General features: G+C 37.4%; 1 protein-coding gene across 31 annotated transcripts in view; it reads right to left on the bottom strand.

Annotated features, from left to right (window-relative positions):
* The window catches only part of C2CD5 (C2 calcium dependent domain containing 5), a 53,528-nt gene extending 38,870 nt beyond the window's left edge, over positions 1 to 14,658 (bottom strand). For 20 of the 31 annotated variants that reach the window (XM_033057232.1, XM_033057231.1, XM_042779162.1 and 17 more), the window contains exons 1-7: positions 14,494 to 14,658; positions 11,101 to 11,187; positions 9,514 to 9,685; positions 7,442 to 7,537; positions 6,775 to 6,930; positions 4,408 to 4,606; positions 1,753 to 1,904 (exon numbers count right to left, since the gene is read on the bottom strand). In XM_033057232.1, the coding sequence (XP_032913123.1) occupies positions 1,753 to 1,904; positions 4,408 to 4,606; positions 6,775 to 6,930; positions 7,442 to 7,537; positions 9,514 to 9,685; positions 11,101 to 11,187; positions 14,494 to 14,583 (952 nt within the window). In that variant the 5' untranslated portion in view covers positions 14,584 to 14,658. Of the gene's footprint in view, positions 1 to 1,752; positions 1,905 to 2,849; positions 2,975 to 4,407; positions 4,607 to 6,774; positions 6,931 to 7,441; positions 7,538 to 9,513; positions 9,686 to 11,100; positions 11,188 to 14,493 lie in introns of those variants that run through there. The other 11 variants (XM_033057233.1, XM_042779163.1, XM_033057230.1 and 8 more) reach the window with 2 other exon arrangements.
* Between the last annotated feature and the right edge of the window lie 418 nt (positions 14,659 to 15,076).

Below are 15,076 nucleotides of genomic sequence, written 5' to 3' on the forward strand. Positions count from 1 at the left end.
ATGGAAGTGTCTTCTGCATGTCATCAAATTTTGGTAATAAAGCAAAACAAATGACTCATGAGATATTGTCTTTTTAATCTATTAAGAATCAAAAAGGAGTTTATCATAACAAGATACAGAATTTTTAAATGTAACTAGCAAATCCCCTTCAGACAGGTTTCAGTAGTAGAGTTAAAAATTGCCAAAAAGACAGTGCTAATAAGCAAAATTGTGCCCAGTTTGTTTTGATACTAGAAAGACAGCTAAAAAATATCTTTACATACTTGAAAAATCCCTACAAACAAGAGGCACCAATTACATAATCTGTTTCAGTTCTGAAGGAACTGACTAAAGACAACAGGGTTTATCCCCCTACCTAATATTGACAGGAAATATATTAAGTCTGCTGCTTTAAAACCTTAACACATTCACAGTGATTTGCCACATGTCTAAATTCACAGCACTTATGTCTATACAGATGACCACCTATGTTACATTTAAATCTGTTACATGACATGATCTTTACCATGGAAAATCTGATCGAAAGAAACAGGTTTTCAAATATTCAGTAAACTAAACACATGAATTTGGGGTGCTCCTAATAAGCATCCAGTTATATCTGTAGGTCCTTTAAATAAGCAACTACCATAGGTTACCCACAGGGCAGACATAATTTAAAAAGGTCAACAAATATAAAGTGTGCTCTTTTTTTTGCTTGATTGTTTTAAAAATGGGACAGAGAAGACAGGACTAAGAAAGCCTGCATATGCTAATTGGGAATATTTTTAACACAGATAGGGAATAAACTGCATGAAATATTTAATACAACTCCATTTGAATGCAATATTCGAATTATCTGCTAGGAACAATTATTGAAAGGGGTGCTATCAAGTAAAGCTGAATCAACTACTTTAATATGCTTAAAAAATGTCTAATTAGATGGAGCCAAGAATGTTCTGAGCTTCAAATACCACAATTTAAAGCATCATTTAAAAACTAACCACACTTCTTTAAACAAGTCTGGAAAATACTTTCCCCTATGGTAGCAAAATTCACAGCATTGGTCATATAATGAAAAATAAACATACAATAAGTGAGTTGTGCTGACATCATTATTACTGACATGATTCCAACCACAGACTAAAAAATAAAAAGAGAGGAAAAAACAAGTTGAAAAAATTATGATAAAGCAATGGAGAAAGAAAAATGATTTTTGAAGATGGCTGGATTACTGCTAATGTAATTTAAGTTGCTTTTAAAGTGTATACTGTATATGTAAAGCTATTTCCATATACCAAGAGAATAAAAAGACAGTGGCTGCTATATGTATAGTCTTGAATTTGCAAAAGGGAGTTCAAAATTAGATAAATGTATGCAGTAAACTTAGGGCACAACACAACAGGCTTGAAGGCTACGTAGTTTCAGTAACACTATCCTTAACATATTGTGAAAATATACTCCTATGATCTGTGATATGAAATGGAGGAAATAAGAAAAAGGTAATTACTTAGGACTCCCTTAATGTTCTGAGATGTTTTGATTTGAATACAATTGTGGTACAAAAATAATTTTATGTTATCCAGATCAGTGGAAATACAGGCAGGATTGAAATTTTGACCCTGCAGAAACACTTCTGAGCTTGAGGTGTGCCGTGTGAGGTCTCCAATTTTCACATCATTTTGATAACTTAAATGCCAAAAAGCAAAAAGGGGTTGAATGAAAATATAAAAAGAGAAATACAACTTAAACAAAAAGTGGGTGGAAGTGCCTTACCAGTTTTGGGTGTCAAACTCAAATCTGTGTCAGAAGAAGAGGACTGTCGACTGTAGGACTTGGAAGGTGAAAAGGAATAGGTTTGGTTTTTCAGAGGGGTGGAGGGTCCTGATGAATATGTATTGGGATTGGGATCTTCATTGAAAGGAATCCTGCCAGAAGAAGGTGGAAACATATTCAGTAATCCTGTGCCAAAGGACCTGGCTGACAGCAGCATGATCCAAACACCAGGATGGAATTGGGGCAGGGCCAGCAGCTATTCCTTAGGTGCGAGGCTGGGAATGAGGCCAGAGGCAAAGAAATGCTGTTTTACCCTCTCAGCATCCTACAGAGAGATGCTCATCATCTACAATGAAACAATTACGCCAAATGAAAGGCATGAGATGTGACCAAAAAAAAAAAATATATATATATGCAAAATAAAAAAATTGAAAATTTATGGCTTAAAAATCTGGTCAAATACACAATGCTTTGAGTTAGTTTAATAAAGAAAAAATGATTTCAAATTACAGTTGTGTTTATACATATTTATACACTTATGTATATACACATATGCATTTTAAGGTGAAAAAAAATATGTTTCCTTATCCTATAGCATCAGCAGCATGCCACAGCTAAAAACAGAGCAAAGAGGAGAATCTTTATGGGAACACTCTATTGACAAGCAATTTACTTATGCACAGCTTGACTTACCTGCTCTCTAAAACCATCTCTTCCACAAATAGCACAGACCCTTCCTAGAACCATTTTAAAACCTACTGTATCTGAATTATGTTTGAAAGCAATTAATCGAATCAATGTTTCCCAGATACATCACCTTATTTTTTTACTTAATTTCACAGGAAGCAAGAGCATGTTAAAGTGAAGAGTGTGGCTTTGTGGAAGAGACTCCGAGGCATCTCCAAGAAACTATTCTGCATTTCTTTGAGCTGCTGTACCCTGGGTGCTTCTTCCCTGATAACAGAAGGTGTGTCCACGAGGAAATGAGGGAAGAAAGATGGGTGGTACCTGCCTACACTGCCTGCCTGCCTGCCCTTTGGGACCACTGTGCCTGTGGGCTGCCTCTCCCCAACTTTGGAGTGTAAGCAGTCTCATACCAGTGTAGATGAGAGTGGGAACAGACACAGAGAAGTTCTGAGTAAGTCGTGAGCCAGTAGCAGTGTGAATTGGACTGTTGTGAGTCGAGCGGCATCCATGGCTTGGCGGATGAACCAGCGGAGACCTGAGAGAGTTTGCAGCCAAAGTGGAAGAAAAGAAAACAATACACACAAACAGGTTGCAAAGTTATGTTATCAATGATTTCAGGGAAGTTTAGCTAGAGGAGATCTCTTACTCTAAGCAGACTCTAAGAATTTCAATTCCTAGCATGCAAGAGTCCAGATGAAATAAAAGGAGGGAAAGGAACAGCTTAAGCACTTGCTTGCATCATTGATTTTGGCAACAGGCCGTTCAGTTAGTAAAGCCAAGAGTAAGAAGAATCAAATTAGTTGATTTTGCTGCCTTAGAGAAACAGTCCCATTTTTTGAACTGAGACAATACTCATCACCAAGTAGAACATGGATAATTTGGGAGGTGGAATTTCCATACTTTGCTGCAGAGTGAAAGCCACTGGTTTATGTATGGATGCTTTTTAAGTTGATAATTACCAGGTCTACCTTTTTTGTTTTTAAACACCACACTCTTGTTCTATGCTGCACTGTATCCAGAAGTTCTTTTAAAGGCAACTTTTGAAAATCAAGACAGGTCAAAAAAGTTATGCCATGAAATAGAAACCAGTAATTTTTAAAGGTCAGTTCATATTTTGCAAAATTTTGCAGAGCAAGTGATGCCTGCACAACAAACATGCCTCATCTCTATTGCAGTGACACAAAAGTTCAAGTTAATGAAAATGGCTATTTCAATTAATATATCTAGAAATACAGGATATGCAATACACTTCTTGGTGCAGTTTTTTCCTTCCTGGATTGCTCTACCAAACAGAAAATAACTAATTCATCCACGTACAAAAGTTGCAAGAAGACCACAAGTATATTTCTATTAATTCATATGCATATCAAAATAGTGCATTCAAACTGTTTGGTGCTACAGCACATACGACAAAAATCACAAAATTCTACTTCTCATTGTAAAAAGATTTCTCTGCAAGTTCACGGTCTTGCCATAGTCCTACTTGTTTTACAACAGTGAAAAGCAAAGCACACAATAAACGATGAGATCTCTTTGAGGTCATTGGCTAAATCATTGACAGAACCATCAGAATTCAACATTTATCTTCTCTTACATGCTCAAAGGTATTTTGTGAGAGAAGTCCTCACAAAAATGTTCATTGCACAAACACAGCATCAAAGTAGAACTAATTATAGTTAAACTGGTGGATTACAAGCCAAGGATATGTAGCACTATTGTTAAATAAATACAAAGAAAGTCATTTTAAGTAAGAATTACCACTCCAGCTTCTACTGAAATAACAAGTCATCCAACCTAAAACATCTCAGAATTGTTGAATATAAAACTGGGTTGCAGACAAATAAAACTACAAAAGAAAAACAAATTCTGGGGAAAAAACAGAAATCACATCAGTTATGAAAAACTGAATGAGTATGAAAAGAAGAGAGGTGAAACTTTTTCCCCTACAAGCTACTAATTCATACTTACTCTTTCATTTCTTTGGATGGGGAGTTACATGCAGGTAAAAATGCTGATGTGTTACTTAATTTATCCAATGTGCAGGCTGTTCCTATGGCTCTCACTACAAGTCCAGACTCGCCCTCCAAATCAAAACACTGCAAATAACCAACAACAGCATTTCCTCTCATTTCAAGCACCTTCAAGCCAATCTTCCTTTGCAATTCACCTACAAAACAAAAGTAAAGAGCTCATAGTTGCAGTGAACTTTTTCTATTCTCTTTTGTGGTCTTTGACCTCTGGTTTTGGAGCACCAGCCAAGTCAGCAGAACAGGTAATATATCCAATCCTACAAAGCTAGGTCAAGGAGCCAATCACAACTTCTGTCTCCTACAACATTGTGTGATACAACAACATTGTACAACTTACACAGCTTTTTTTCTTTTTTCTCCAAATCCATTCTGACTGCCAAAACTTGTCATTTCAGAGGTTTTTCAGTTTTTTCCCCACTAGTCTTTCTTTTCAGTAAGCTTTTAAAATATTTTTTCTATTCTTTCAGAGAGAGAGAGAGGTCAAGATGTGCTCTGGAACTCACATAAGTTTCTAAATATTCATATAGTTAAACAACGCAATATCTTTGAAATCTATATTTTCTTCATTTACCAATTTATTTAAACATATTTTAATTTAAATCCTACTTTTTGCCCCTCTACTGCAAACCAAACACCACCACTTCTATTAACTGCACACAAGGACTGAAAGACTGACTATAAAAAAATATGATCTGCCATTGATGCTTTTTTAGGAGGACGTAATTAAAAAATTGCTCTATATAGCTGGATTGCCTTGGTAATATTGCCTTGGTAATAACTAAGGTAGAAAATGTCATATATTTTCTTATGAGAATGAAAGATTTCCAAAATCCTCCGTTAACAAACTGAAAAATCCTCACTGTCACACAGGATGGTCCTAATGTCACTGCTGCTGAGAAATCATGTGGTATGAAACGTTCACAGAATCACAGAATTTCCAGAGTTGGAAGGGACCCACAAGGATTATTTAGGTCCAACTCACAGCTCTAGTTTCTACTGCTTTCTTGAAGTTCGATTCTAAAATTACCAGCACAGGTTACTATTGTAAACTTCTTAACTGAAACCATGCCTTGAAAAAATTCTATGGTTGAGGTAGAGTATGAAAGTCTCTTTTTCAACTTAACACATAATGAGAAAGATCATGAAACAGCCTGGCTCACTCTCAGAAGTCAGAGATTTCTTCAAGATTCTTTATCTGTGACCACAAAGAATAGTATTGCAATATCACACATTTTATTACATGAGATGAAAGAGTATTGCTTTAAGTTCTTTTGGGTTTTCACTCTCTTATCTATGCCACAAATAAATCTAGCAGAATACTTCATCCACCTGCACTACTTATGCACAGCAAGAAATACGCAAATGTGAATTCTGTAAACTAGTTTGGTGCTATATTAAAAAGATATCTTCATGTTAGTTATGACAACAGTTTATTTCACTTTTTCCCTTACAGTGTGCTGGCCTTCCCAATGGAGGTATATCTCCATAATCTTTTATGTTGTCCCATTTACTGGAGATCTTAAGACACCTTCCACTAGACCAAGCTGCTCAGAGACCCATCCAACCTAATCTCAAACTCTTCCAGGGATGGGACAGCCACAGTTTCTCTGGGCAACCTGCACCAGGGCCTCCTCACCCTCACAGGGAAGAATTTCATCCCAATATCCAATCTAAACCTGCTCTGTGTCAGTTTTAAGCTATTCCCCTTGTCCTGTCACTTCAGGCCCTTGCAAATAGTTCCACTCCATCTTTCTTGTGGCTCCTTTCAGGCACTGGAAGGCCACCAAAGCCACCCCAAAGCCTTCTCTAGGCTGAATAATCCAAATTCTCCAGTTCTTTCCTCACAGGAGATGCTTGAGAAACAATGAATTGAGCCTGACTTCAAAGAGACGGGATGAGGACCACAAGTATTGATGCACACTGTATTTGAAAAAGTGTGCATTTGTTCACACACTTCAAAAAGTTCAAAGAGGGTGAAGTTCATTACTTTAACTGTTTGCGTCAAAATTCTAGTGATACTCCTCATATGGGTTAGGAACATCTTCCAAAAAGTTTCACAGGTTTTTTTGACCTTGCTAAAAGCAATCAAAAAATTAGGTAGCAGCATGGCCTCACCAAGAAGTGAGAAAAAAAAAAAAATCAGGCACACTTCCATAAGTTAGAAATACATAATCCACAGTAACAGAAGACCCTGTGAACTGAAAAAAATCAACATAATTAACAACAAAACTCATATGCAATCTTAAGCAAGGCACTTATTTAAATCCTGAATATTTTTAGAAGCAGCAATAACCATGTTTAATACCTGACATGAGTGAAATGAGTCTTTGCCGAGCTTCATTCGATGCCCTGGGAGTACGGATTCTGTCTATCCACTGGTACTCTGGGTCCTCATTAACTACAAGTTCTTCCACAAACCCGTGAATAATTACTGCTCTGTAACACTTAGGAATAGATGTAGCTGTTAAAAAATATATACATAAAAGATGTAAGTGATTGGTCTATGAGCCAAGGATAGCAAGAAACATATAAAATTACACATAAAAGTGATTTCAGGAAGTTTTCCAGACAATTTTCTGTAAAAATGTGAACATACCTAGGAAGCTTTGCTCATGATATCATGGAACCCTGATAAGATAACTGTCCAGTGTACCAGTTACAGCATGTACCATTATGAAACCTTTTCACTTTGTACCCCTTTAAAAGAATATGGGCCAAAAATAACACCATGTATGTATGCACAGGCACTGAAATGCAACTTAGGGACATTACAAAAATCCCATCATTTATTTACATTGTTTTGAAACATGAACAATAAAAACGTGTTAAAAAAGAAAAGCAATTTATGTCAATGTTATCTCCGCTAGGTTTATGCAAGGAGCTGGTAAGAGAAGGGAGACCAACAGAAGACAAAAAGAAAGGAAAGGAGGGAACAACATTTTTGTTCAAATAAACTTCTTTCCTCTACTTACTGCAAAAAAATTTGACTCCACAGGATGACTGCCTAAATCTGTTTAAATCATTGAAGAGATCTACTTTCACCACCACATTAATCTCCCCACGTATACCTATCAATTAAAAAAACAAGAAATACCAGAAGTTATAACAATATAACTGTATCAATACAAAACTAGACCCAGAAATTATTTCCTATTATTAGTAATTAATGCCAGAGGAGCAGGAAGCCATATCATCGCCTCTCAATTCTGCTGCAGAGACACTGACTCAGAGAAGTTTCTAATTCTGTCAAGCCTTTGAGGCTGAAGCCATGAAAGCAACACTCCTCCAAGGCCTATTTACACCAAACACAACTTTATAAGAAAGGTGGGACTGGGGAAAGAAGCCATCACCCTCTTGATGCTGCAGTGGCCTCTGCTGCAGGGTACCCTCTCTGTAGAATTTCCTCCCTGAAACGATTTCAAAATTGCAGTAAAGCTCCCCTCTGAAGTTCAACCCAAAGAGAAAGATTTTTTCTAGAACCACAAAGTGGCACAGGAAGTGTTTGCAAAATACTTTAACTGCGATAAGAAATATATTAAAAATAAGGTATTGTAGACCTTTCAGACAAAGCTTAATTTTCAACTATGATTAAACCTTACTAAAATGGACTATTTTATATCACAGAATCATTCCTTTTTGACTTCTCTGCTATCCTGTTCTAAGCTTTTTCTTCTTTTTCCCCACCCAGTAAGAAAATCATTTCACATATTATAGGTTCTGACATATTGAGGACTAAACTTCTTGATGAGCCTGATCTCTACTGTCTTCAGAAGACTTTATCACATATGACACTGAAACAGCAGCACTGGATTTGTTGTTCAACTCAAATATTACTGCAATAAAATCAGCTACATCTCCCTTCCAAAATGCCAGTAGAAAGAAGCCTTCAGTTATTATAACAGAAAACACCTCAGGTTTATATATTTTATATATTTTCATAAACAATCCTGTCAAGGTGAAAAAAAAATTAATACAAAGCTATGAACATTATTATTTTTTAAGGTAGCATCAATTAATGTTTGCCAAGAGTCAAGATAATTGGAATCTCTGGCTATGAGCATGAAAATATAAGAATTCCAATTTAAATTAAATAGAAAAAAGTTGTGAAATACAAACATACCTGAAAAAAATATAGAGAAATCTAACTCTCTAGCTTAGCAGCTGTACACATCTTGAAACAAGTGTTTGTACCACTTAGTTCCAGAAAAAAGCATGTGATAGGAAAATGTGCATAGGGTTAAAAGGTAATTTAAAAATACATGAAATATTTCTCAATATTTCTGTTCACTATAACTGGTGTAAATGTAAAAAATACTTCACACCAGTTATAATGAGCATCTGCAGATCACCATTAATTATTTCCCAACCATGATTTATAATTAGCTTTTAACGTTGTTAGGTCATTTAATTCACCCTGAATAATGAACGAGGGGGATAATGGCAGCCACAGAGATGTTCTGCACTAAGGTATTCAAGCAGCAAGTTAATTGCTTTAAACTAACATTGGCTCTCTGGCTGTTTCATTAAAATCAAAAGTAAAAGTATCATTAACTTTATTTTCCCATAGCTTCAAGACATTCTGATGAAATCCACCTAGCACTGAGAGTACTCACTGCAGGAAAAAGGAATTTCATGGTGTTGAAAGCATCTCACATCCTGTCCCTTCATCTCAATTGAAGTTTATCCCAAATCCCAGAAAGGCACACTTCAAGTAACTCCAGCAAAATTACATTTGTTTAGCAAACAGGTGGTAATTGGACAACTACGTCCAAGTCTTTTTTTTTTTTTAATCTGAAATTTGCAGTAACTAGTGAAGATTTTTTTTCCACTTGTCACAAGTCCTATGGAAGGCATTCTGCCAAGCACCAGCATTTACTCCTATGCCAGAAATTCTCTCATGTCAGAAAAAAACGGGAGAAAAAGCCAAGAAAGTAGTTTTCCAACTCCAAAGCTAAAGTTATTACAGATTTCTGAAGACAGCTTACAAGATTATAAGAAGCAGATTACATTTCAAACAGGACTGTTTGAAATTAGCAAATCTTACCATGAATGGTATCATAAATTGGAAACCATCCTGAAATAACTGTGGCTGCTTCACTATAGAGCAGAGGATCAATATCTATGTACACTTTGCCAATGGCATCATTGGCACTGTATGTATCATGATCAAGAACTGTGATCTGGAGAGGCTCATCCTGGAGCTCTTCATCATCTACCTGGAAAGCAAATACAGGAATCTGAGTATTTAAAAATGTGCAGGGAAGCACTGCTGAAAAACAAACACAGAAGAGAGTTAGTTGTGAAGTGACCTGACACAGATAAATCTGTAATTGCAGTTTCCTGAAGCTAAACAACATATCCACTCATTTTGATTTTATCCTTTAAAGACTAGTGAGATCCTGGAAACAGAGCTGCCACTGGAGAAGGACAGAAAAGCAAGATTACAATGATTATTCATTTTAAAATCCCACAATACTTTAAGTCATACTTCCTAGATTGTCTACCTATCTCCACAATACATACTGATAAGGGGGAAGGGGAAAAGGCGGAAAAGGAGGAAAAGGGAGGGGGAAAAGGGAGAAGGGATAGTCCTCAGAGGACTATTATACTCTGAAGCTAAGATTATGGCATTCTCATCACTGGTCAGTGGCTTAAAAGAAGATATTTTACACTGCCTGCAGTAAAAATTCAGTGATTCTACACATGCAATCACCTTAAAAAATGCAATAATCCATCTACAGATAACAACTATTTTCTTTCAGGACTAAGATAGACATTTCACAGTTTTTTGTGTTCAGTGTCACAAACCAAGAATGAAGTTTGCTAATGCAATGGGATGACTGATGTGTCTGCAGAATTGTGATACTGCCCCACAGCACGGCAAATGAACCAGAACTACGCATGTCAGTGTTTTAATAATTAATTTATTCTAAACATAATCCTCATTTTTTAAGTAGTAAAAAAATGTAGTAACTAAAAAAAAATGTGTAAAGACTTGTTCAGGGCATCTGTCAAATAACATCAACAAATTGGATCCTGGAAAGCAACAAGCAATTACAAGAAAATGCTACGTGCCCTCATTATTACATAAGAAAATGGGAAGAGAAAGTGTCCAGTGATTCTTGTCCAAGCTCTTTATTTTGTTAACTTCCCATAGGAATTTTCCATTTTCTCCTTTAACAAGTGCATTATCTTTGCAACCAAATGTAAGACTTCAAATACCAATTCGCTTTCCTTGCTCAAAATTAAAAGAAACTGCAAGAATACCTGTACTTTCATATATATGTATTTATTTATACATACTTGTACTGATAATTACTGAAAAAGCCTAACCCCTGCTACATTTCCCTCACCTTTACTGCAGTATTCTCTCTTCTAATAGAACAACATTTAGGTTGGATTCAACCTGGCAAGTTTTTATCTTCACAAACACTCCTAAAAAGCCAATGAGACACCCTCAGCAAACAAGGTCTGACTGGAGCTGGGTTTGCTGAAAAGGCTTTGTGCTTTTCAACACAAAATCACTTCAGTGCTCAAAATTCATTTTCTGCTTGAAATGCAATTATTTAATTAACGGCAGCTAAACCAGAGTGTCTATATAATTACAAGCAAACTTTAAAAAAATACTTACTTCAAATTTGAACCACTCAGAATTCCATTGAGGATTAAGTGATTTGGGATACACATCCGTCTTAAATGTTGTATTTCCAAATTTCACCTAAAAATACAAGCATTCAATTATCAATTACAAATATTAATAAAAGAATTTTGAAACTCATTTAACTGACAAATGCAAATAATCTCAAACACATATTTCAACAAGTAATTTTCTTTTCACTGAGTGGCTTTTAAAATCAATTTACATATATCAGTATCCACGTATCAATGACATTTCCAATCAATCTCTCTCTCATCCTTTCATGCTACTAAAATTGTTTCTTTTCCTGCTCAATCATTTGAGAGGCAAAAATATCACTCACCACTATACTGGCTATTCAAAGTCACTTTGCATAATCTCCTTGCCTTTTATAAGGAAAAATATTCTAAATGTTGATAGTTTATGACCTATTACTCTTCTCTCTAGGATTTTTCAGTCAGCTTCACAGACAATTGATGAAATAAATATAAAAACAAACTGGATTTGAAATATATAGAAAGAGGACTACTAAAAATCAAATATTTTCCATATTTTTATTGCTTATTGCACCTTCAACCACATCATAACCCACTTCAGCAGTACCCATATGGTCTCCACAGGCATCTATTTCAGGTTATGCCCATTTGAGGTTTGCGGGGGTTTCTTGTTTGCTTTTTTAAAGTGAAACTGAATTTCTCTGATGCTCCATACATCAGGAAGGCACACAGCATCATGTAAGAGCCTTTATTTCACTGCAGCTTTCATTCCAAACCATTTACAAACACTTGCAGTTCTCTGAATGCTGCCTCTCAAAACAATGAGCACTTCACCTCATACCAAGTATTTACAAATACTAAAAGTTACATTTTAAAATTTATTCAAGATTCTTAAGGAAAATAATGAGTAGGTTGATAGAAAAGAAATGCTGGAGTTAGAGGTGTGTAGATTTTGACAGTTTTATATTTTAAAAGTCTAAAGTGCATTTTGGAAGCTAAACTTAGGTCTGGATTTGAAAACTGTATAGTAATTACTTTAATACTTTTGCTGAAGACAGTATTAAGTGACTGCTTTGTACATTTCAATAATGTAATGATTATTTTGCACAGGTGCATTTCCCAACTCTGAAGAGATTTTGCACTTGCTTAAGTACAATAAAGTGATGTTAGCACTGGTTGTAAGGGAGCTACCAATTAAATACCAGTTCTGACTCCAGAAGTTGCCAAGATGCAGCAGTCCTGAGCTCCACCCAAACTATCTGAACGCATTATCTTGGGAGTAAATCAGCTCCTTTAGAGCCCCAGGCAGTTATAACCGAATTTCCCCAGTACACCAGCTAGCTCATTGAAGCTTGTAGAGATAATAAAACACCACACTACCGTTCACTGTGCAAAATTAAAAGCACATTTATGGAAGAAATTGTAACACAATATTCTGAGTTGGGACAAGGATCACTGTACTCAAGCTAGTGAAGTCCAAATTTCACATAACCTGAGCCAAGTAAGAGTCCTTACGCCTTGTCTCAGTTTTTTTTTCTACTTTTAAGTTTATATTACAATAGTGAGAAGGAAGTTTAAGGTTAGTAAACAACTAGAACCTTAACATTTGCTTTTCGTTTTTATTTAAGGAAAAATGCGTTGTAAAGTTTTTCAGCAATCTCACACAGAAAAAAACCCAATGGTTTCAACTCAATTTATTTTGAAATAAATCTCACCTGCTGTATTGCCTACTCTACAAATGGAAAGGGAAGTTACTTCACACTGTTCCTAAGTAACAATCCTAAAAGCAAGGCCCCCATTTGTGTATTTGTACCCTGATTTGTGCCAAAACACTCAGGGAACTTCAAGTTAACCCAGCCAAGCAAACTGATCTTAATGAAAATTTTTATCTTCCTGTTTTGCTATGCTTAGTATTTTACTATATGAATTTCAAAAGTCTATTTTGCTACACCAACAGTAGGGTTGGGAACAAGCAACCCAAAGAAGAGGAGAGCTGTTTCTCCTAACACAGAGTAAAAACAGGCCAAATGAAACTTGGTGAGCTGTATTTCCTTGTCCTGTTTTCCCTGTCTCCTACTTGCAAGTATCAGAATTGTAATTTTAAACTGGATTAACAGGCAGCCTACAAGAGAAGCTTTTAAAAATTAAAACCTGACTGGTGGAACAGCTGACAAAACAGTGAAACACTGTTTCAAGTAATAAAATGAAACTACGTACTATTTCAGCTCCACTGAAAAGCTGAAATACATCTTCACTTTAGTACCAGCTTACTTGCCCATTAAGCAATGCCCCTAGAGTCCAACCAAATTTTTAAGCACCAAATTAAATCAGGATTTATATTCAAATTTCTTTTTTTTATATTAATATTATCATATTTTTCAGTGGATACAGGTCTAAAAAGGCATTCTGTCTTCCTACCTTAATCAGCCACTAATTTGTGGTACACCTCAATCACTATTTGTGGTACAAGACACACATTTTCACAGCACATCATTTTTAAATAGCTCTGATTTTTCTGAGAGTATGATTCCTGAATCTATGGAATACTTCTGAAATGTTCCAAGTCATCCACATTGGAAAAAAAGAATCAAAACATAAGGATCGTGTAACAGAAATCATAAAAAGAATTGTATTGGAGGGGACCTTAAAGTGCATCGCATTCAAACCCCTCTGCCATAGAAAGGGATGTCATTCATTGCATCACGTTGCTCAGAGCTCCATCCAAACTGGACCTTAAATAGTTCCACTTATTTTGCACTTCAACTTGTTTTACAATCCCTTCCTGATAAAGACCGTATATACTGCCTGTTAACTACATGACTGCAAAGAAGTCAGATTCTCTAGGTACAATAACGTGATTTAAACACGCAAATAATATTAACGATTTGTTGATTAAAAGCCTCCTTCTTAAATATTTTAGTATTTAAAATGTTTTAAAAGGAATATGAATATTGGCCTTAAAAGTAAAGCCTCTACAAACCACTCATGAATTCAGCAACACAACTTATATAAAGATGATTTTATTACTTCTCCATCCTCCTCGCAACGTGTGTCTAATCACAGAATCAATCAGGTTGGAAACGACCTCTGAGACCACCGAGCCCAACCACCACCACTACAATAACCACACCATGGGACGGAGCTCCACGTCCAGCCCCAAACACCTCCGGGGACAGCGACTCCACCGCCTCCCCGGGCAGCTGCTCCAATGTCTGATCCCCCTTTCCATGAAGACGCTCCCGCTGATGTCCCTCCCAGACCCCAGATAGTGCAGCTCACTGTCCCCTCGCCCTGCCGCTGCCTCCCGGCGGCACCGAGGCGCCCCACGGGCCGGGCAGGTGCCTCCGCCGCGCGGGCCCGGCGCGCCCAGCCCGCTCCCCCCGCCGCCAACCTCCACGAAGGCGTCAGTCAGGTCGCTGGCGCGGTCCATCACCGGCAAATGGCGCCCCGCCACGATCTTGACCTTCAGCTTCCCCGGCATCTTCTTCCTCCCCTCCCCTCCTCCTCCCGCGGCCGCAGAGACAGCGCGACCGCGCCTGTGCCATGGAGCGGCGGGCGCGGCCGCTGCGCATGCGCGGGGCTCGGCGGCCGCCCCGCCCTCGGAACGGGGAGCGGGAAAGGACTGGCAGGATGGGGGAATGGTTACAGCTGGAAGGGAGCTCTGGAGATCACCCAATCCAACCTCCCTGCCCAGGCAGGGTCACCCAGAGCAGGTGACATAGAAACGTGTTCAAAGGGATTTGGACTTTCTCCAGAGAGCGAGACTCCAAGCCCTTCCTGGGCAGCTGTTCCAGGGCTCTGTCACTTTCAGTGTGCAGAAGCGCTTCCTCACTCTGAGATTAAACTGCTTCATAGCCATTGCTGTTCTGTCGCTGGGCACCACTGGCACCATCCTCTTGGCACCAATTTCAGATATTTGTATGCATTAATGAGATCCCCTCTCCGGAATGAACAGGCCAGCTCTCACAGTCCGT

The sequence above is a fragment of the Catharus ustulatus genome, chromosome 4 (genome assembly GCF_009819885.2).
Source record: "Catharus ustulatus isolate bCatUst1 chromosome 4, bCatUst1.pri.v2, whole genome shotgun sequence".
NCBI classification, from domain to species: domain Eukaryota; kingdom Metazoa; phylum Chordata; class Aves; order Passeriformes; family Turdidae; genus Catharus; species Catharus ustulatus.